General features: G+C 42.0%; 1 protein-coding gene across 1 annotated transcript in view; it reads left to right on the forward strand.

Annotated features, from left to right (window-relative positions):
* KCNU1 (potassium calcium-activated channel subfamily U member 1) overlaps positions 1-23,339 on the forward strand; it is a 91,594-nt gene that overhangs the window by 56,096 nt on the left and 12,159 nt on the right. The window contains exons 21-24 of the mRNA XM_050939924.1: positions 5,557-5,656; positions 8,967-9,191; positions 9,773-9,950; positions 18,754-18,831. Coding sequence (XP_050795881.1) covers positions 5,557-5,656; positions 8,967-9,191; positions 9,773-9,950; positions 18,754-18,831 — 581 coding nt within the window. The remainder of the gene's footprint in view (positions 1-5,556; positions 5,657-8,966; positions 9,192-9,772; positions 9,951-18,753; positions 18,832-23,339) is intronic.

A 23,339-nucleotide genomic window follows, 5' to 3' on the forward strand; every position in this document is an offset into this window, starting at 1 on the left:
AGGCTTACTAAGGAAAGTCAAACAGCTTCATAGTGTTTAGAGGTGGAAAGGACCCATGAGAGCATCTAGGTCATCTCGCCAACGGTGCAGCATTGTTACCTATTGTACATTTGCACCCAAGTTTTGTTCACAGAGTTGCTAACTCATGATTTTATCACAAATCATGTGATATTTGGTGTTTTTATTAAAGCCCCAGCTCCTGCAGTCATGTTATTACATGAGACTCCTGGCTTTCATTTAAAACAAAAATTGCTAACCTTGTCTTTGCAGAGAACTTTATTCTTGTAGTTAAACATAAAGCAACTGGCACAATGCTGGTGCTGTCTCAGGCTATGTCTATACTACAGCCTATGCTGGAAAAACTTATGTTGCATGGAGGTGTGAGTATTTCAGACCCCTGAGCTACGTAAATTACACCAGCATAAGCGTTTGTGTGTACAGCGCTCTATCCTCGGGAGAGCTTCTCCCGCCCACATAGCTTATACCATTCACGGAAGTGTTTTTTTTTAATGCCGCCGGGAAAGCTCTTTCCCATGGGCATAGAGCGTCTTGACCAGAGCGTCTGGTATAGCTGTGCTGCTGCAGCGCGGTATGTCTCAATGTGGCCTTGCTGTGGCTTAATGGATTAGCCTGGGAGTTAGAAAATCTGGGTTCTGATCTCAGCCCTTCTATCCACCTAGTGTGTGACTGCAGGCAAATCACTTTCCATCCTGTCTCTGTCTTGTCAGTTCATACTGAAAGCTTTGGGGGGCAGGGATTGTCCCTTACCCTGTGCAGGCAAAGCACCTAGTATAATGAGGCCATGATCTCATCTGTGGGCTTTAGGTGTTTCTGTACTATAAATAAAATTGTCTGTTGCAACTTTAGTGATACCTATGTAACTCCACTCACTTCACTGGGGATTGCGTGTATGTTGTTAAGGAGCTATTTGGTTCAATGGATATAATTACAATACTTTTTTATAAAAGGCTTATTTTTTAGATAGGTTTTACGTGTTGCTCGATATGTTTGTTAACTGTTTGTTGCAATACAACAAATAATGATACTTTGCAATTATGCACAGCTCCTCTGCATACATTAATTAATTACACCTCACAGTTCCATGCAAAGTACGTAAACCACTTTGATCCATTATGATTGAAGTGATATAAATTAATCTGTGATGATGAATAAGCAATATTCTCACAATGCAGCCATGGCCATCAAAGGAAGACTGTGTAGCAACCTGCTCAGGAACAGTCAATTTTTGCTTTCTGTTTGAAGCCCCACTCCTCCTTGAAGTATAAGACTAACATATGTGCAGTGCAATATCTGGAGTGATTAAAAAAACAATAAAGAGGATTCCCAAATGGGATGTGAACTGAATAGCCTATATTCCATGCATTAACTCATTCACGAGCCTCAACATGCAGAAGACAATGGAACGATGTCCAGGCTGGTGGGATGAGGACTTTCCAAGCTCCAGCTGTTGAATCAACCTGTTTGCTTCATTCAGGTACCAGGAGATTTCTTCTTTCTGAAATCTTCTGCAATCGCCCCTCAGGGATTTACAGTGTGTGTTAGTTGTTCAGGCATAATCAAGAAATTCTTCCATCCACCACTAATGGAAGGATGCTTTGCATTCAGTCTTATGTCCTTTTCCTCTCTTCATTACAACACTGGGAGACAGAAGGCAGCATTGTGTCCCGAGGATTTACAAAGGTTCTCGGCTTGCCGAAGCCAAGGGAATACAAGTAAACAAAGAACTCAGCAAACACCAAAAAAAAAAACCTGACACCAAGGCTCACTTCAAGCACATTCTCCTATGTGAGAATGAAACATCCAAGGTCATAATGCTGCAGGCTGGGGATTCAAAAAAGATTTCAGAGCTTTGCAAAGACATTGTGAAGGATTTAAAGATAACTTATCAGCAGGATGTTGTTGGCAGTTGAAGATATGATAAAAAAGGCTTCCATTCCTGTCTTGCAATGATATAAACAACTGTTAATCACTTATGCTAGTTCAAAGTTCTCATATGAAGTTTGAAACATAATGGATCTGTCTGTCTTCTAGCATACCTTGGAGCTGAGCTACTGATCTAGTGTTCACTAAGACGTGACTGATGGGTTTCTGTTGCAATTTTGACTATGAGTTGATATAGGAAAAGAACAATCTTCACTATCAAACTGTAGTTATCTATCTACCTATCATTTCAACTCTGGAGCACCTGTGATGGCTGCCATCCTGAGCACCTGTGATGGCTGACACACAGAGTATTAAATTGGGGACCTCTAGAGCTGAAAGCACAAGTCTTTCTATGGCTTGGTTAAACAGCCAAGTATTGTCAGGTGACGCTATAAAAGATTCATATTCTGGGTGGGTCAGACACAGAGTGGGACCTGGAAACACCCACACACACCCCCACATCCCTACGCATCCATCCACAAGTGGGATATGCACCTATCTCCAGATTTTCAAACATTCAGCACTCACAACTGTGGCCAGATTTTCAAACAGCTCAGCTCCCATTCAGGCATCTAAACAAGGCTCAGCTTTTCCGAAGCACTCAGTAAGCAGCAGTTCTTATTCTGACACCGAAAGCCAGATTTTCAAAAAAGCCCAGCACCGAACATCCTCAGTCCTTTTGAGAAATTTGGCCCCAACAGTAAGTGACAAGCTCTTGAAAAGCTGGTCCTGAACTCTTTTGATAATCTGGCCTTAAGCATCTACATACCAGTAAGACTCTTTTCCCCACTTTCAAATTCCTAAGATCTCAGTGTAGGCTGATTTATTCCTCTTCCAAGGAAAGCAGATTTAGGCAAGGATCATGTTATTTTCAGAGCATATGGCAGAAGGGAACCTTAGTTAAAGAATGGTGAGCTAAATTACAATCATCTTTGCTTTGGCAAGGACATCCGGTGGATGTCTTTATGATGAAGTGGGTTTCTTGCAGTCTTTTTTTTTTTTTCATCTCAGGGTCCCAACAGGTGTTTCCTCCAAGGCATATATGTTTCCTATAATATTGGAATGAAGGGAGATGTCACCCATGACGGTTTGTATATATAGATGATGGTTTTATTATGACAGAAAATGGGTGCACTGATTGATTGGTAGAGCTGAGTAGAGTAAAAAGAGCTTCTGAGAAAACTGTCTCTAACTTGCCAAAATACCATTTACTCACTGGCTTGGACATTCATTATCTGGGCAGCAGGGAGGAGATCTTGAATACTGGGGAGGAGCAGTATGGCTAATGGACAAAACTGTCTTTATTTGGCATCAGACTGTACAGAGACACTGGAGAGATTTAAAGGGATGCAGATTTATTTATTCCCCTGGATATATCAATTACTGTAGACAGTTCTGTTTAGAGAACAAGTTTAGACTATCTCCCTGTCTCATAACACTAGAACAAAAGGAGAGCAAATGAAATTGGAAAGTGAAAAATTCAAAACTGATAAAAGGATATTTTTTCATGCCACCTGTAATTAGGTAGTGGAACTCACTGCTATAGGATGTCATTAAGGCCAAGAATTTAGCAAGATTCAAAGAGGGACTAGACATTTACATGGTAGCAATAATATCTAGAGTTTTAATAGTTAATAATAATTAAATTTGGAAGAGATATAAGACCTTATGTTTCAGTGTTTAAGCCAGTCTCTAAAGTGAGACCATCACGGAGGGCAGATTATCCCATATCTGCCATGGGTGAGGGTTCTTGCACTTTCCTCTGGAACATCTGGTGCTGGTCCTTGCTGGACTGTGCTAGCTAAGAGGGAACAGGGTTAAGAAGGCACTGCAGGTCTGCAATGGAGCCAGCTCTCTGACTTCTGATTAAAATTAAACTCAGCACATGTTCTAATATCTTGAACATGTCGCAGAGAAGGCTTGCAGGCTGCTTGGCAAGCTGCAGTCATTACAGCTTTGTTCAGTGCCATTAATAGACCCTTTGTGGCTTTTATATTTTGTGCTGGTCTCATGATGGGTGAATGTTTATAAAACCTGGAAACATGTTAATTTAAAAAGAACAAAGCAACCTATTCTAACGAGGACACCCTGGGGCTTTGTTATTATTTCCTAAGGTTGGTGAGCTAGCAGCAGCCAACTGGAACTTCCAGCCTGGTCTTTGATGAGGTCTCCTGTGGAAAGAAACAGGCTCAGAAAGGCCCTGCAAGCCTCATAAAGGAATGTCACCCTTTCCCTTCACACCTCCCTTCTGCCCCTGCAACACCCTCCCGTTCAGTGAAACTCGCCTTGCTAATTCTGTTTAGGTGAGAAATTACTGACACATGGTCTACACCAGCAAGGTATGTCGGTATAACTGCATTGTTCACCATGAATGATGTAGTGATATCAACCTAATTCCTGGTGTAGACTGTGCTATAACAATGGGGCGGGGGGCTTCTCCTGCCAACATAGCTACCACTTCTTTGGGAGGTGGAGTACCTATCCCAGTAAGAGAAGCCCTCCCATCGGCACTGGTAGCATCTTCACTGAAGCACTACAGCGACACTGCTGCCTTTTAAGACTAGACAAGCCCTAAGACATGTAAAATATGAAGGGCTAGAACCTCGGCTGGTGCAGGCTCATGTAATTTCATGGAAGCAATGGAGCTATGCCAATTTACGCTAGCAGAAGATCTAATCCCGTAAGTGGGGTTTTTTTTAATTCCCCCATTATTGTGGTCATTACAGTCATAGGGTGATCAAGTAGATTTTGTACCTGACTTGACAAATGTTCTTGACAATTGTTCAAGGTTGATTTTACCCCAACTTTAGAACCAGAGAAAATCGTTCTGAGTGAACTATTTATTCAACACATTTGACCTCTTTTCCTGTTCAAGAGTTGGCTGTGATCAGATAGTGATTTACTCATAATTATCTGTCATTCAGAAATATTCTCCAAACAATTCTTGAGGTCAGGAACAGTAACATCACAACAATTTGGCATTCAGAATTTAACCTGATTGGATATGTAAGTCACATGGTCTTGTTTCTGCTCCCTGATTAGATGAGTATAACATTTTGAGCACAAATACATATCTGAAATTTACTTTCTGTCAATACTCTGCAACATTGTCCTGATCCAAAACTCATCGAGTCCATGGAAAGGTTCCTGTTGATTTCATTGGGTTTTGGGGCTAGACCAGGGTTGCATAAAAATCGCTCTTTCCATGAACATCGCTGCTGATGAACTTGATGCTTAGAGTGTTCAGGGGAAGCAAGCACAAAACAGCCACTAGAACCATCCATATAATAATTCAAAGAAATATTTGATGAATATGTTTTCCCTGCATTTGCTTGGCTCTACACAGCACGTTAACAAGAGGATTCATCTAAATAATCCCCTCTTGTGTTCTCTAAATTGCTCCACCATCACTGTAACCATGTACCAGCAGGGTACAGAGCTCTTGTGTTTAGTGTACAGCTCCATACAACTGATCTGCCTTGCTGCAGTGGGACAGACTAGCCATGAGTCAGACAAAGATGGGTTTTTGCCACCAGGTACAAAGATAATTTCAATGTGGCTAAACTGTCACCATGGCTGCGATGTAGCTGATCAGTTGGTCTATCTATTTAGGACTGCAGCTCTCGTGATAGAAGAGGATAGAAATGCTTTGCTGGATTCAACAGGAATGTTCCACTGGTGCGAGGCTGTCCCATTGGAACAGGCTATCCTGGTAGGTGTGGTGTAATTAGCTAGGCATGGAACTAACTTGCCTTTTTAAATATTGAAGGGCTCTGCTGTCTGCAGAGGTTGATACCCACTGTGTACTCAGTACCAAGGACACATTCACACCTGCACTGTTCACTCACTCACTTTACTTGTGTTCTTTCTTGTTCTCTTCGAGATACTCTGTGCCCTTTAGACATTGATCTATGCTACGAGGCCCTGAGGGAAGGTCAGAGAGGGGTTGAGCCTCAGGGACAGGTGGGAATGGGAATGTCTGGAAGCTGTACAATCCTCGAGGGTGTTCCATCTGCTCCTGCTGGTTATTATTATTAGTACGACAGTAGCATCTGGAGGCTCCAGCCAAGACGAAGACCCCATCCTGCTAGGCACTGACATGTACACAGCAGGAGACAGTCCCTCTCCCGAAGAAGGTATACACTACATGCAGAAGACAGGCATGGGAGTGTTGTCCCCATTTTACGGATGGGAATCTCAGGCTGAGAGTGGCTAAGTGACTTGCCCAAGATCATAGAAAGTGTCTGTGGCTGAGCTGGGAATTGAACCCCAACCTTTCTAGGGCTATATGTGGGGCACAGAGAGGGGGCTCTTTTTAATATATCTCTAATATAATACTTAATCGCTCCCCAGCAAGGCCTTTCCTATGCAGCACGAGTGGGGAGGCAGCTGATTCACTAGAGGGTCCTGGCAGGTAGGCAAATGGGAAACTGATTTTCAAATATTTTGTTTTTAAAATGACTTAATTGCACATTTCAAGACTTTGTGTGTTCTGATTTTACCAATCTGGGAATCTTTAAACTTTTTTTTTTTTAGTTTTAAAAGAACAAAATTCCATTTAGAAATGGCAAGCGGTGCTCTGAGCTTCCAGGTTGCTGAGAGGAGGCAACCAAATCTTGCAGTGAGGTGATCAAAGATTTCATCAGACTTACAGAATGTTCAAGCTGTTCCGCCAGCTGGGAGACTTGCAGCCAGTTGGAATTCATGCTGCTTGAAATGCAGCATCCTCCTTCTGAGCATGTAAAAGGATTCTAAAACCCATCAATCATGAGAAATCATATCAGCGCTAGGTCTGATCAAACCAGTGTGCTAAAAATAGAGTGTAGCCACAGCAGTGCAAGAAACCTGAGGTGCTGGCCAACACAACTACGTACCTAGCATCTCAGGTGGATATGTGCTAGGGTGGTGCTGCTCCCATTACTCATGCTATGCTCTTTTTAGTGCACTAGCACTATTAGGGCTAGCACCAGTGTGATTCTTTAAGCTGGGAATTACAACCCAAGTGTGTAGACTTGTTTCTCCAAAATGACATGCCAGTCCCTGTTGCTTACTTATTATACCAAACTTGCTCCTGTTGATCTAGCAGTTGCATACAGTATTTCTTTCTGCAGATTCCAGCAGCCATAGTTTTTCCAATTGTTTCTATTAAATACACTATATAATAGGTTGTGTTTTTTAATTGTTTAGCTCCATTCAACAAATTAATCATTGGACTTAAGGCATGTTGCATTAAATACAGCTGAAGGTTTCATTATTCAATATAAACTAATCCAATTAGTTAGAGACAATCATTTAATTTAGTTATAATTGTAATCTCTCATCAGGAAAGTTTCCTCTGCCATAATGCTTTTGTTTCTCTGGGAAGAGAAGCAGTTGGGGAAAGAATGTTATGAGGACTTACTAATGTGACACCTCATTGGCTAAGGTGGACACATACCATGTACACTGACAGCTCTTGACTGGTTAATGTGGACACATGTCATGTACCATTCAAGTAAGGCTTCCTCAGTCTCATCTCGTTACTCAGCACCTTGTCATGCAGAGGGGATGATGAAAACAACGGTGTAGTGTGTCACAAGGAAACATGACATCACAGAATCAGAAATGCAAAACCCAAATATACATCTGGTCAAAAAATAGGGAAACAAATTCCATAACATGATTGCTCTGCCTCTCCCCTGAGCTATGTGATTTAAATGAGATGACAATGACTAACCATGTCTTCCTGTGCATTTGTACCATGCCTTGCACAATAGGGCCCCAACCCTGAAATTAATAATAAATACATAACTGGATAAATAAGATCCTATGCAAATAACAAATTGGCCAAAGTTGTTGTTGTTATTAATCATATTGACTGCAGTGGTGCCTAGGAACCAAGCAAGAATGAGGGCTCATGCACAAACACAGGGTAGCAGATACAGCATGAGGACCATGGTATAAAACACAAGCAGAGAGAACAGTGTGCAGGCAGCAGGTGTCATGTTACTGCTACAATTTAATGTATGGATGTATTTATTTATTTGGGGGTGGGTTTGGTTGGGAAGATATCAGATAAATAGACAGAAAAGAAGGGAGCGGGGACCCTGAAGGGAAGAGGCTTGAGGGGGACACAGATGAGAAGGGCAGTAAAGCTGAGGTGAATAGACTGTGAGGGAGGGGAATGAAGAGGGTTTAAAAGTGTGTATGTACACCACTGCTCTCTACTGGAGGGACTAAGAACTGCTCCACTGTGCATTGTAGGCCCTATACTGCTAATAGCTTGTTCCAAGCAATACTGCTCTGTGCTTTCGGAGCAAGATGACTGGAGTTCTAATCCCACCATTGCAATGAAGTACTGATTAGCCATGATATGGAATACACTCAAAACCTTAGCACTGTAGGAGCAGCCAGTGCAGAAAGGGTGGGGAGTGTCCCTTTAAAATCCAGAACTCTGGCTGAGCACACCAAAGGAATGGGTTTTAATCTGATGTCTAGGTAAAATTCTTCTGTTTAAAGCAATCAGCCTGTGTTTTCTGACAGGAAGTTGCAAGCTTCGTGGAATTTACTGCTCATATATACTGAGAGGAGTACACTTCACAGCAATGTATGTGTGGGTGAGGGGGAGAGATTTTGACCACAACTTCAAGGTGAACTTTCAATCCTTAGTGAAAAAGTTCCTTGTATCTGTAATATCCATGCACAGCTAACAGGACCTTACTTTTTAAAGGCTCACCTGAAAGACTCATAAATACAACACTGCCTTACATTTATTTTACCATCTTAGAAGACTGTACGGCTCTGCAGATACTGTTGGGATTTGAACATGCAGCTCACCTCACCCTTGTAGGCTATCTTCTGTGCTATGTTATATTCCTCCCATCAAAACTTTAGGGGAGTGAGTTTGGACTCAAAGAACTTGTGAAGAATTGTTTCATTTTATACAAGGTCTGATTCTATGGCAGGGGTATTATCCAGTAAGAAAATGATCCAAGAAAAATGTAAAAAACTAGCAGCATGGGGGCTGTTCTGTTTTAATTTAGAAGCACCAGGGACAAACTACTTCACCTCTGCATGATCATATCGTGGTTTGTGTCTTTGGAGATGCTAACTCGACATTGATTGGGCTACGGAACTTTGTGATGCCTTTACGAGCCAGTAACTTCACTTATCAGGAGCTGAAAGACATTGTCTTTGTTGGGTCTCTGGAATATATGAAAAGAGAGTGGAAATTTATCCAGAATTTCCCAAAACTGCTATTATTCCCGGTAAGAATTTCTTTGTTCAGTCTCTCACTTTCTCTCTGTCTCTGTCTCTCATACACACACTCACACCATTTTTAGACAGTTTTAAAGTTCAATATGTTTTTAATAACCATGTGCAAAACTCCAAATTTGGCACTCCCCTTATGAAGGGACTTTGCTTCTTTTGTTTTCCACTGGATTTTCCTTCTGCAATTCTGTATTCTCATCAGGGATGGACAAATCTGTTCAGATCAACAAGAACTTAATTGATCCTCTGCCTCAAAACTTGAACCTGAACCCAAAAATTCCTTGAGAAATTTTCACTTCTCTGAAGTTTGTTTTCTTTGCGGGTGCCTCTGCACTCTTTGGTTTCCTGCAGAAGCACAGAGAACCTGCTCCCTACAAGAAGTGGGAAAGTATCCAAAATTTCACAAGAGAAGTTCAAAGCTTTTGCAGTTTCTACTTCTGTTTCTGGACCTTTGCTGGTGAGAGGAATGTTGGAGAAGTTTCTGAAATGTGTTTGCTTATCTGAACCAAAGCTATGACCCTTTAATGTTCTCCCTTCTCTCAATCTCATACTCCAATTATCTGTCGTTTTTTACCAGGGCAGCGGTCTCTCCTGTGCAGACCTGAGGGCAGTTAACATAAGGTACTGCACCATGTGTACCATCCTGTCTTCTAACCTGAGGGCTTCCACCAACCCAACTCTGGTGGACACAGAAAGCATTTTAGCCACTCTTAACATCCGGTCTATGCAGTTTAAGTGCCGTTCAACTGCTGGAGGTAAGAACTTCTCAGTTATGTAGATGAGCATCTTGATGTGGTGAAGCAAGGGAAAATAAAATAATCTCTGTCTCCTCTCTCAAGCAGCAGCATTAGAAAAGGAATGTTTCAGTTTACTTCTGCATAAACCTTGAAAGGGGTCAGGACTTTGCACTAACACCGTCCACGATGGTAACATGCACTTTTTGTCGGCAATTTTAAGGTTTTTCAAGGTCCTACCAGTGACGGATTGTAGGTTGAAACTCTTGCCACAGTCCCTGCCCTGCTTTGTCCAACATGAAGAAGTAAAAAATGCAGCCACTGCCCTCTGTCTGCCTTAGTACTGGTGTCGGATTTGGTAGTAATCAAGGGACACAAGGTAGCAGTTCCCACTATCTTGCAGCTTTGAGGTGAGGGGCACCAATTAAGAGCAACTCCTTGGCAAGGGTCAGGGAGAATAGGAAGCTAACTATTCTCACCAATGGGCAGTGTGTAATGGGAAATATACCCACTACCACTGCCAGGAACAACCATAGGGGCATAGATGTCCCACAGGCCATTCTTTGGTTGCTAGGAAACCCCTCGCATAAAATAATTGTAAAAAAAAATTAAAAACAGAGAAAGCTTAAGTAATGAGGTGAGTCAGGGAGTGTGGAAGGACACTTTTCTGCTTGACAAGCAGGTGTTTAATGGGAAGGAAAACCAGTAGGTCTCTGGGACCTATTCTCCGTGTGCTCAGAGAGCCACCCAGTGTGTTATAGCAAAACACGACACAGTCAAATTGAAAAATTTTATGAGGAATCATCTGTGTCCTCTTTCTCTCTCCACCACCCACTGGGCATTGCCCCCTCATTTACCACTGCTCTAGTCACTAGCCTATCCCTCCAAAAGATAAATACATTACAGGGCCGGCTTTAGGAAGTGTGGGGCCCAAATTGAACAGTTTCAACGGGGCCCCGGCAGGGAAGACCAACAACAACAAAAAAACATGTAAAAAAAACACGTGGGGCTTGTGCTCACAAGGCTGTGCTCTGAGTCTTCGGCGGCACTTCGGCAGCGGGTCCTTCACTCGCTCCAAGTCTTTGGCGGCACTGAAGGACCTGCTGCCGAAGTGCCACTGAAGACCCAGAGCAAGTGAAGTACCCACCACCGAAGTGTTGCCGAAGACCCGGAGCACTGCCAGGTGAGTAAAAATTAAAAAGGCACCTCTAGCCAGGGAAGAGATTCTCACTGGGTGTGGGGCGCTCTGAGGCGCGGGGCTCACCTCGGGGGAATTGGTGGAATTGGCCTAAAGCTGACCCATGATCAGTGACTCTTCCAAATTCAGAGCAATACTTCGGGTTTCTACCTTCTGAGGATGAGGAATGGAGGAGTGCATCCATGCTTACTTCTGAAGCTTTAGTAGCTTCAGTTTTGTTTGCAAAAGCCTATGTGAATGGAGCTAATGGGCAGTGGTAGATGGCAGATGCATTACACACTCCCTGACCTTCAACACAGGTAAGAGATTTGTATGTTTCCCCATGGGGGATTTGGGGGGGTGGGTTGCTGCTGTTTTCATCTAAGCAGCAGTTGTAGCACAGAATTGCCATGGAAGCAAAACATCCCGTCCAGCAGAATATTTATTGCATCTCTCTTCCTCCCTTCATTTGGCAAGGGAGCCAAGATTTGTCCTCCTCTTGGGAAAGGAGAAGTATTAATTAACTGAAAACAGGCTGAGAAATATATGGCTCTCCTAAGTGTTTTCCCATGCTTTATTATCATTCACAAGGCTTTTAAAACAATGGCTGTGCCAAAGCAAAGATTAGAGTAAGGCAGAGATACGTTTTTAAATAATAAATTGACAAAACAATATGAATATAGGACTAGAAAAGAAGAAAAAGTAACTAATAAGGGATGTTTGAGTACGAGGAACATGTAGCTGAAACAGATTAATTAGTTAAAAAGCGATCTGTACATAGATATAAAGTTAGATCTATAGTTATAGATCTATATATCGATCATACAGATAGATAGATATACCGTGTGTGTGTATGTGTATATATGTATATACACATGTGTATGCATATATATATATATATATATGTTTGTATCTCTCTATCCATAATAGATAGCTATAGCTACTGTACATACATCTTTGTATGTATGGAGATAGATTAGATTGATACATCTACAGGAATAAAAAGAAATTTATTACTATCAATCATTGCCTCTCTTCAGCATTTTTGCCTTTATCATGAAAACTTGTGATAAGCAGAATCCAAACGCCTTACATGAAAATAACAATAATAGAGAAAAATAGAAAAACAACTCTTCCCACCCCATCTGAGCAGTTTCCTCAAGTACATTTTTACCCACCTCTCTTGGAAATACTTCTATAGCTTTGTCCATCAGAAGATTTCAGAGCCCTTTATAAACTTTAATTAACCCCAGTAAGCCCCCAGGGCGGTGGGTATTATCAATGTTTTACAGTTCTTTAAACTGAGGCATAAAGAAGTTAGGCAACGTGGCTCAGGTCCTCAAGGGTATTCAGGCATTGTGGGCTCAATACCTTTGTTGATCTGGGCCTATGCCAATGGTCACACATCATGTCAGCAACAAGGCAGGAATAGATCTCAGATCTTCACTCCTGGGCTTTAACTACAAGACTATCCTTCCTCACACCATGTCGCTTTCCAACAATTCTGTTGGGAGATAGACAGATGACAAGATGATTTGTTCCACGGAAGCAGAGCACGTGGAATAAGATGCCTCTGATTTCCTCATTCATTAAAATGACCAAGAGGGATGGGGGAAAAGAATCTTATATCATGGATAATGAAAAAGCTCAATGCTCAGCCCCAGAATAGGAGAGACAAGGATACTGACAAGAGTATAAGGAATCAGATTGCTTCTCTGGAGAGGGAGAAAAGGGCTAATAGTTAGAATATAGAAGTGAGAGCCAGGACCCCTCGGTTATGTTTCAGTGACGGAGTCTAGTGTACTGGTTAAAGATGGGATGATTAAAAATCAGGGCTCCTGGGTTTTCTTCCTGACTTATGGATAGAGTGTGGGCTAGTGGTTAGAGCAGAGAACTGAGAGTCAAGGCTCCTGGGTTCTATTTATGGGTTTGGGAAGGAGTGGTTAGAGCAAGAATCCTGGCATCAGGTCTATTCTTATCCTTACCACTGACTTGCTGTGTGTCCTTGGGCAACTGCCTAGCCATTCTGCACCCCATTGTACACCTCTGTAATCAAAGTTGTAGGATTGTTGTGAAGCCAAATTAATTACTGTTTGCAACATGAGTTGAGGTCTTTGGCCGAGAGGCAATGTGGAGATGCAAATCATTCTTGTTTTTATTACTCATTACTGTGATCAGTTCTTTCTAAAAAAATAATCTGAATAAAGAAAAAGAGATTCTATCACCACTGACTCGAACAGCTTTGACATCTTCTGACAAAAGACAGAATTCCCCAACATGATCCCTTTCTATCTATTCTAGGTTTTTCACTCAGGTATATATAAGGTGCCTCTCTCCTAACTCACTTTTAGTGAGTTCTGGATCCCTAAAGTGACTACAATCCCAATTTCATAAATCCTTGACTACTCAGTTAAGGTCATTTCTCAGATTTACACTGTTTTCTGGGGACAGAAAAGTAGTATTCACTTAAAGGACGTTATCATCAATAAAAAAAAAAAAACCCTTTTCCCTGATCCAGCCATTAAATCTGTTTAGTGATTCACCTTCTGAGTATAAATTGATCTTTCCTCTTTCTAGATTCATTAGATGTGTTGTTAAAATATCCAGCCCACTTTATTCCTTGCTACTGTAATTATTTTTAATTATAGGCCCAGATCCTGCAGCTGGGTCTACCTGTAGGAAGTCCCTGCTGATACAACAAAAGATTGAAGCCATATTTTACACTCCTATAGGGCTTTTCATATGACGATCTCAAAACCGTCTTATAGACATTCACCTCCTAGGAAGAAGTAAATTATTATTACATCCCGTTTGCAAATGGGTAAATCAAGTCACAGAGAGGTTATATGATTAGCCAGCAGGTTATGAACTAAGGGGAGAGAGGTTGGAGTAGAACCCAAGTGTCCCAGTTCCCACTGCTATAACCACTAGATTCACTGTTTCCTCTTAATTATTTTGTAGTCCACCTGTAAAAATCAAAATAGTGGTCAGTAAAGACATCAATGGTTAAAGGCAGGAGATAAAGTAAAAATGTTACTTTTTTGAATTACTATTTCTTTTTAATAACCTCACATATAAAAACAAAAGTCCCCAGCCTTGCTAGATCAGATAGTCCTGTACTTGAAAGCTGCCCTTAGGCTGTCTGAAGGGTCAGTCCAGGAAGTAACTAAGGTACTGTGCGTTAGGTATCTAAATCCCCAAGTGTGGCACCAAATCTCCTGCTTGGCTGCCACCTAACTTTGTAGACACCTAAATTCACTCAGTGCCTAGCTTTCCTCTGTAAAAATCCCGTAAGTGCCTAAGCTTTAGACACTGGCATTCACTCACTGCTGCTCCTCTGTCTGTGCTGTGCCACCTATCTCCTGCCAAAACCTCAGAGTGACTCTGGAGCTGGGGAAAGATAGGCATTCGGCTGCCTAAGTCATGTGCAGGGCACAATCCAGTAGGCTGCCTCTGAGCACATCTACTGGATTGGGTCCCATTCAAAAGCCAGCTGGAGGAGGAGGTAGTGGTACCCATTTTATAACTGTTACTCATGTGGGAGACCCAGGTTTAATTCCCCCATCTGTCAGCAGAGAGAAAGGATTTGAATAGAGGGGGTCCCACCTCTCAGGAGCGGATCTAACCACTGAGCTATGGGATAGTCTGGTATGGGGCTCCTTCAGTGTCTCTGACTGAAGCTGTTCCACTGTGGATAAATAACAAGTGATTGGAGTAGGTAGACGGGTCCTCTCCCACCTTCCAGGTGGATCCCTAACCACTATACTATAAGGTCATTCCTGCTTTCTCTCTGACTGTTCCATGGGAGGAGCTGGGCTTAGCACTCCTTTCCCCTATCAGCTAGCTTAGGCCACTCCCTGCCTCACATGCTGACTTTTGTGGATCGCATTCTGAGGCACCTCTCTTTCCCCATGCATTGTTAGTAGGGAATCTAGATGCCTAACCCGGCTTTATTGATCACAGTGTTGTCCCTGTGATTTTCTAGGTACTTAAAAGTTAGGTGTTATAACGTTCAGCATTGCAGTGCCTAAATCGCTTCATGGATCCTACCCTAGGTAGCTAACTTGATTAGCCACTTTTGAAATTCCCAGTAGGTGCCTATTTGCATATTTAGATACCTAAATACCTTTGAAAATCTGGCCTCAAGTGCAAATTAGGGTTGATCTTTCCTTTCTTTATGAGCATTGTTACAGCAGGGCCACTGTGTATGGTGCTGAAAGGGGGCCATGTGTGTGGTGCTGAAGAGGTTTAAAATCTCTTGCAGTAAAATTCTAGCAGGTAGCTCCCTGCTGCTGAGATTATCTCAGGTAGCATTAATTGAGGGGAATACTTCCAGGTGAAATAGCTGAATAATGGTAGCAACTAAGGAACCTCATGAGGTCAGCTGATGATCTAAATATAAATGAGGAAGCGAGGGGGGGGGGCGGGTTCTATTCTCTGTCTCCATTTTGGTGAGGTCGGGGGAAAAGAGAGGAGCTTGGTTACTTGATTTAAGCCAAGTAAAAGAACTAGAAGGGGGTAGGGGAGAGAAAAGAGCCCACAGAGATAGAGGATGTCCAAACAGTTTGCTAAACTCAGCTGATGTGAGGCTGGCAAAACCATTCATGCAGGGGCTTTATCTCAAAAGATCCCTGACCTTGCAAACACTTGGACACATGTTGAAGTTTAAGATGCAGATAGTCGCATTGACTTTCTTGGGACCGCTGTGTTCTTAAAGTTAAATGGGTGTTTGGCTTAGACTAGGGAAATTTGGACCAGTCTATATACAATACTGTGGTTGCACTGCTACAAACCTCTAATACAGCTCCTTTATTTTTCTTTGAGGAGGCTTTGGAGGAAGGAGTGAATGGCTACCTATAAATACATCTTCTTATTCAGTGAATTTAATGTGTGGAGCAGGTGCCCACAGCACAGGATAGACACCTATAGTTATATTTTGGAAGCTTGAGATTAAAATAGTAATGTAGACCTGTTTCCCAGTAGAAGCAAATCAGGGCTTCTACTGTTGTAACCCACCATGGTAACTTACTGGTATAAATTGCACTAGCTTGTACAAGCTCCATTTCATACCAGTGTAGCACATCTAGACTGGGGTTTTCACTGGCATAGCTTGACAGTCCAAGACAAAATTTAAAAAAAAAACACAAAAAGCCTCCCCAAAAACCTGGTGCAGACAGAGTCTAACTGTTCACAGAACTGGGGTCAGGGAGGAGACATGTAGAAGATAAATAGAGAAGAAGAACTAAAGCAAGTGCAGGGGAACCAACAAATAGTCCAAAGTAGTCCATCTGAAATAAATGGGATTGCAGCACATTCATGAATGCAGGATCCCTTTTTTAGGGGGTGTGGGGTTCATACCAGAGAACCAATGACTGATGAAGACCTGCCCCTGGTATGACCCAGATTGATCTTGGGGACCAAGAGTAGAAAAGCATTGGCTGACAGTAACTATTGGTCTGGAAAATAGGAGCAGAGAGCATAGATTAAGAAGATCTTTCTTTAACATCATCATAATCTGAGGAGCTAGCAAATACAGAAGGGACCAATTTAAAATACCTGTCTATGTATGTTATGAAGCAGCAAACCTGGTTTTAAAAAAGACAGTTAAAAGCTGGACTTTTCTATGCAATATTTATCATTTGCTGATGGACCATTCAATTACTTGGCTGGACATCCAGCCACCTTTCTGACCCTGATTCTCCATCATCCTAAACTTTGCAGCTGTAAGTAAAACCACCTCATTTCAAATCTGCAACCTTGCAAAAGTTGGACATTTGTCATGATTTTGAGGCAGAAGTCCTAGCTAGGTTCCTCGAAAGTTAAGTGAACATTGCCTTTTATGTCAACATTGCAGCTATATGATCTGAGTCTGGAGTTTGTAAAAAAGCCTGAACCAGCCATGTGTCTTGTGGTTTTGGATTTCATCATAAACATTTCAGAGAGCTCCATCTGAGCCCACCACATCTCTTCCAGACATTACCTGTCCCCAGGGGTATACAACTGAAGAGCTCTTAGTGAGCCAGACCCCCATGGAGGTCAACATTATTTACACCCACAGGAATGACCATTTATTAGGGACATCTTGAATGCCAAGGGCTCCTAGTCTTTCCCATGGAAACTTTTAGGTTTTCCTGTAATGCTGTAATTATCACCCTGTCATGTCACAAAGTGAACAGGTTGGCAAACCTAGGTACTGAACTAAATAATCTGTGGCATAATCTAAATATATAACAGTAATTAAGTCTGACAACTTAATATGCTATTGAAATTCAAATGTACAGTAGTAATCTACAATTAAGTAATCTTTTGTAATAGCACCCTGCCAGTTTGTAAGATTTCAGGTACAGTGCTGTGTACTGTTTGGTAGCAAAAATATTGACATAAGGAAAATGTATCCAGGCAATGATCTGACATACATTCAAATCAGCTATTACACTATGTGGAAAGATAGAATAAAGGCAATAATTCATTTTCAGACATTTAGCTGATGTCACCAGCAGATGTTCAGAAATGCCAGTGCATGCCCAGGAGGTGCTTTTTGTGCTGCTTCTCTATCCCATATTTCAAATGTTTTTGGGCAGTTCTATCGCCTGAATTTAGGAATTGTCAGGATAGATTAGACCAGTGGCCCATCTAGGACCATATCAGTGTCTAGACAGAGAGAAGGTTCAATGCATTTTACTTCCAGACCCAGATAATACTTCTGTTATCACTGTTTGTTCAGTCACTTGATATAGGATTTGTAAGAGAGACGATCCACTACCCAATATCCTGTCTCTGACTGAGACGAGACCCTGCTTTTAGACAGAGTCCCTAGTACAGTTTGGATCTTTACTTGGAATAATGCCTTACTCAATGAGTGGTCCAATTAATAGTCACCTACTCATATATTAGAACGATGGGCACTTATATAAGCACTTAGATGTTGATTGATAGAAAATAAGTAAGGGAGACAGAATCAGATCCTATCCAAACAAGAGATGGGGAAAGCAGACAATCTGGCACAGTATCTGAAAACTGTTCTTGAATAAAATGGGCCTGGTTTTCTTCTCACTTCCACTGATGTAACTCAGAACTAACTCCTTGAAGGCATCCAGATAGTGTAAAGTAAGAGGAGAATCAGGAATAATATTTTCTAGGAGGCCTTCACATGTCTTGCTTAAACCACTGGCTTATGTCTTGAGTTCCAAAACGCAGGCCATTTTGCTTTCCCCTTCACTTTTGCTGCACATGTCCTATCCCATTTCTTTACAGCCTCCTTCAAGCAAAAAAAAAACAAAAAACAAAAAACAAAAAACCCCTTGGAGTGCAAATTGGCTTACTAGGGGCTTTGTGCCTAACAGCACTATTACCAGCCCTGCTGCTCCTCAGAGGGTAATTATATTTTAGTTATGATGTCAATAAGCAGCTCCCAGGAGAGCTTTTCTTTTTTAATCCTTTGAAACTCTGAGTGACTAAAATACAGCTTGGAAAAGCAAACCGAGGCAAGAAATTTTCTATTTATAGGAAGTGCTTTGGGATTTTTACATGACAATGACATTTTTTTAGGCTCAGGTAAGTGCCTTTCTGCACATCAGTCTCTGAACCATTGTCTTCCGCCTTTACCTCTCTCTTCTCTCCCCATGTTGTTGTTGACTGTTTCTGCAGAGGCAGTTGGCAGAGTGGGAACACTGGAGAATGAATCAGAGCCAAGTTATAAAAGGATCCCCGTCATCACAGAGCTGAGTAAGTTATTCTTTGGGAACAAATTTCACAGAAGCAATATGTGTACTGCATTATTTATTTACCCCAGACCCCCTTTAAAATTCACAGACAGAAAACAACAAGCACTGCATGTCCAAGGAGCTTTAAAAGGGTTGATTTAAATGTTAATTTGGTGGCTTTGAAGAAGTCAGGGGAAAAAAACCCTATAACAGTGTGTTACAAAATCCCCAGTGTATAGGGAGTCTATTGAAGAGAGAAAGGATACCCTGGTGGCCATGCAACTGACCTAGACCTCAAGAGATGTGGGTTCAGTTCCTGGTTCTGCTGAAGACTCCCTCTGGGACCTGAGCAAGTCCCTTAATATCTCTGTGCCTCACTTCCCCATCTGTAAAATTAGGGCTAGTAACACTTCCCTCTTTCATCTCATTTGTACTACACTGTCACCTAGAGGCCCATTGTCCAGAAAGACAGTCCCTGTATCAAAGAGCATGCAGTCTAAGTACCACCTGCCTCACAGAGGTGTGCTGTGAAGATCATTCAGAAAGACTGTGAGGGATTCAGACACTGCTGTGATGTGGTCCATATAAGTCTGGAGACAGCTCGAGAGCTCGGCGCATTTTAGTATCAGATCCAGTGAATACGTCTGTCCTTGACATCTCATATTGTTCAGCCACTCTGGATTTCATTTATAACAGAGACAACCCACAATGCTTTTTCATGCTACTCTTGGCAGTTTCATCTTCATCCCCTGGTGATTACATACTAAATCCATTAATTAGAAACATGTGCAATGATTAACTGATTACTAGTAACATAACAAGCAGTGTGACACCAGAGTGGTATGGATGGGCTGCTAGTCTCCAGGGATGCTGATGTTTAGTTCCATTTACAGTGCTGACACAAGGCAGTACTCATCAAATTAGCATAGTGTGTCACTAGGCGTTCTGACTGGGCCCTGACTTCCTCAGCCACTGTTTTGTTTGGCATGATCCTTAAAAGTGCCATGTGCACTGAAGAACTCAGTGACAATTCTGTCAACGGAACCACCCTCCATTCATAACGAAGCCCGAACCAATGACCTACCCTTCCTTCTTGTCCATCTGTAACCACCTCTCAAAGTAACCCTTTCAAAGCTGGATCCCCTGAGGCGGTGGTAGGAATGGCTGAGATGGTTTGAATAAGAGGTTTACTTTATCTGAGGTTTGACAATAATGTTATTTTATTTTTTTATTTATGTATTTATTTTTTATTTATTGTTTCTCCTATTCCCATGATCCCCTGTGCTTCCCAGTTCCAGCTGGGGCAGGAAGTAAAAGTATGGAAAAGCTCCAAGGATGGCTGTGGTGGTGCTGCTTGTGAGCTGGTAGTCATTACACTTGGAATAACTGTTAATGAAGAATCCAGAGACACATTCGAAAAATAACAAAATTTCTATTAGGAGAGTCTATTTGGCTGAGCTAATTGAAACTGCACCAGCTGGAGAGAGAGAAAAACGTAGCTCCCCACATAAACATGTTCCTCCCCAAAGCTGCCCAAGGTTCAGTGACTGTACATTCTACCCATGTAGGTCTCCATCCCTATAGTATATTATCAGCTCACATCCATTAATTAATTTACCCTCACAACACTCCAAGATGTAGGGATGTATGACTACCTCATCTTACAGAGGTAAATGAATGAATAAATGAGTAAATGAATTATTTGCAAAAGTCTTCACTGCTGATGATGTGAGGGAGATTCCCTCACCTGAGCCATTTCTTGTAGGTAACAAATTTGAGAAACTGTCCCAGATTGAGGTGTCAATAGAGGAGGTTTTGGAACAAATTGGTAAATTAAACAATAGTCAGTCATCAGGACCAGATGGCATTCACTTAAGAGTTCTGAAAATACGAAATTGTAGAACTGCTAACTGTGGTATGTAACCTATCACTTAAATCAGCTTCTGTACCAGATGACTGGAGGTAGCTAATGTGACACCACTTTTAAAAAAGACTCCAGAGGTGATCCTGGCAATTACAGGGCAATAACCCTAACTTCAGTTCCAGGCAAATTGGTTGAAACTATAGTAAAGAACAGAATTATCAGACACATGGATGAACACCATTTGTTGGAGAAGAGTCAACATGGCTTTCATGAAGGGAAATCATGCTTCACCAATCTATTAGAATTCTTTGATGGGGTCAATAAACATGTGGACAAGGGTAATCCAGTGGATATAGGGTACTTGGACTTTCAGAAAGCCTATCACAAAGTCCCTCACCAAAGGCTCTTAAGCAAAGTAAGGAGTCAAGGGATAAGAGGGAGGGTTCGCTCATGGATCTGTAACTGGTTGAAAGACAGGAAACAAAGGGCAGGAATAAATGGTCCATTTTCAGAATGGAGAGGTGTAAATTGTGGTATCCCTTGGGATCTGTGGGACCAGTACTGTTCAACATACTCACAAATTATTTGGAAAAAGGGGTAAATAGTAAGGTGGCAAAGTTTGCAAATGATATAAATTACTCAATCCAAAGGTGACTTCACTGCGAAGAGTTACAAAGGGCTCTCACCAAATTGGGTGACTGGGCAACAAAATGGCAGATGGAATTCAGCATTGATAAATGCAAAGTAATGCATATTGGAAAATATAATCCCAACTATGCATGCAAAATGATGGAATCTAAATTAGCCATTACCACTCAAGAAAAAGTTCCTGGATTCATTGTGGATAGTTCTCTGAAAACATCCACTCAATGTGCAGCAGCAGGCAAAAAAGCTAACAGAATGCTGGGAACCATTAGGAAAGAGAGAGAGAATAAGACAGTAAATATCATAATGCCACTATATAAATCCATGGTACCTCCACACCTGGAATACTGCATGCAGTTCTGGTCACCTTATCTCAGAAAAGATATATTAGAATTGGAAAAGGTACAGAGAAAGGCAACACAGATTATTAAGGGGATGGAACAGCTTCCATATGAGGATTGTTCAGCTTGGAAAAGAGACAACTAAGGGGAGATATGATAGATATCTATAAAATCATGAATGGTGTGGAGAAAGTGAATAAGGAAGTGCAATTTAATCCTTCAAATAACACAGAAACCAGGGGTCACCAATGAAATTAATAGGCAGCAGGTTTAAAACCAGCAAAAGGATGAGATAACTGGCTCTGTGGTTGAAGGGAAAGCAGTGGACATGTTATTCCTTGACTTTAGCAGAGCTTTTGATATGGTCTCCCACAGTATTCTTGCTAGTAAATTAAAGATATATGGGAAGGATGAATGGACTATAAGGTGATTAGAAAGCTGGCTAGATCATCAGGCTCAACAGGTAGTGATCAAGGGCTCCATGTCTAGTTGGCAGCCGGTATTAAGTGGAATGCCTCCAGGGTCAGTCCTGGGGCCAGTTTTGTTCATATCTTCATTAATAATCTGGAGGATGGAGTGGATTGCACCCTCAGCAAGTTTGCAGATGACACTAAACTGGGAGGAGTGGTAGATATGCTGGAAGGTAGGGATAGGATACAGAAGGACCTAGACAAATTAGAGGATTGGGACAAAAGAAATCTGATGAGGTTCAACAAGGACAAGTGCAGAGTCCTGCACTTAGGACAGAAGAATCCCATGCACTGCTACAGACTAGGGGATGAGCGGCTAGACAGCAGTTCTGCAGAAAAGGACCTAGGGGGTACAGTGGATGAGAAGCTGGATATGAATCAACAGTGTGCCTTTGTTGCTAAGAAGGCTAACAGTATTTTGGGCTGTATAAGTAGAAGCATTGCCAGTAGATCGAGGGATGTGATCATTCCCCTCTATTCGGCATTGGTGAAGCCTCATCTGGAGTACTGTGTCCAGTTTTAGGCCCCACACTACAAGAAGGATGTGGAAAAATAGAAAAGAGTCCAGCAGAGGGCAACAAAAATGATTAGGGGGCTGGAGCACATGATTTCTGAGGAAAGGCTGAGGAAACTAGGATTATTTAGTCTGCAGAAGAGAAGAATGAGGGGGGATTTGATAGCTGCTTTCAACTACCTGAAGGGGGTTCCAAAGAGGTTGGATCCAGACTGTTCTTAGTGGTAGCAGATGACAGAACAAGAAGCAATGGTCTCAAGTTGCAGTAGGGGAGGTTTAGGCTGGATATTAAGAAAAGCTTTTTCACTAGGAGGGTGGTGAAGCACTGGAATGGGTTACCTAGGGAGGTGATGGAATCTCCTTCCTTAGAGGTTTTTAAGGTCAGGCTTGACAAAGCCCTGGCTGGGATGATTTAGTTGGGGATTGGTCCTGCTTTGAGCAGGGGGTTGGACTAGATGACCTCCTTAGATCCCTTCCAACCCTGATATTCTATGATTCTATGATTCTGAGTATAATGCAAGTCAACCGTTGGAATTCATTGCCAGGAGATGTAGTTGCGAAGACTAAAAGTATAACTGTGTTCAAAAAAGTATTAGTTAAGTTCCTGGAGGATAGCTCCATCAATGGCTATGAGCCAAGATGGTCAGGGATGCAACTCCATGATCTGGATGTCTCTAAGCCTCTGACTGCCAGATG

This window comes from Gopherus flavomarginatus, chromosome 2 (genome assembly GCF_025201925.1).
Source record: "Gopherus flavomarginatus isolate rGopFla2 chromosome 2, rGopFla2.mat.asm, whole genome shotgun sequence".
Taxonomy (NCBI): domain Eukaryota; kingdom Metazoa; phylum Chordata; order Testudines; family Testudinidae; genus Gopherus; species Gopherus flavomarginatus.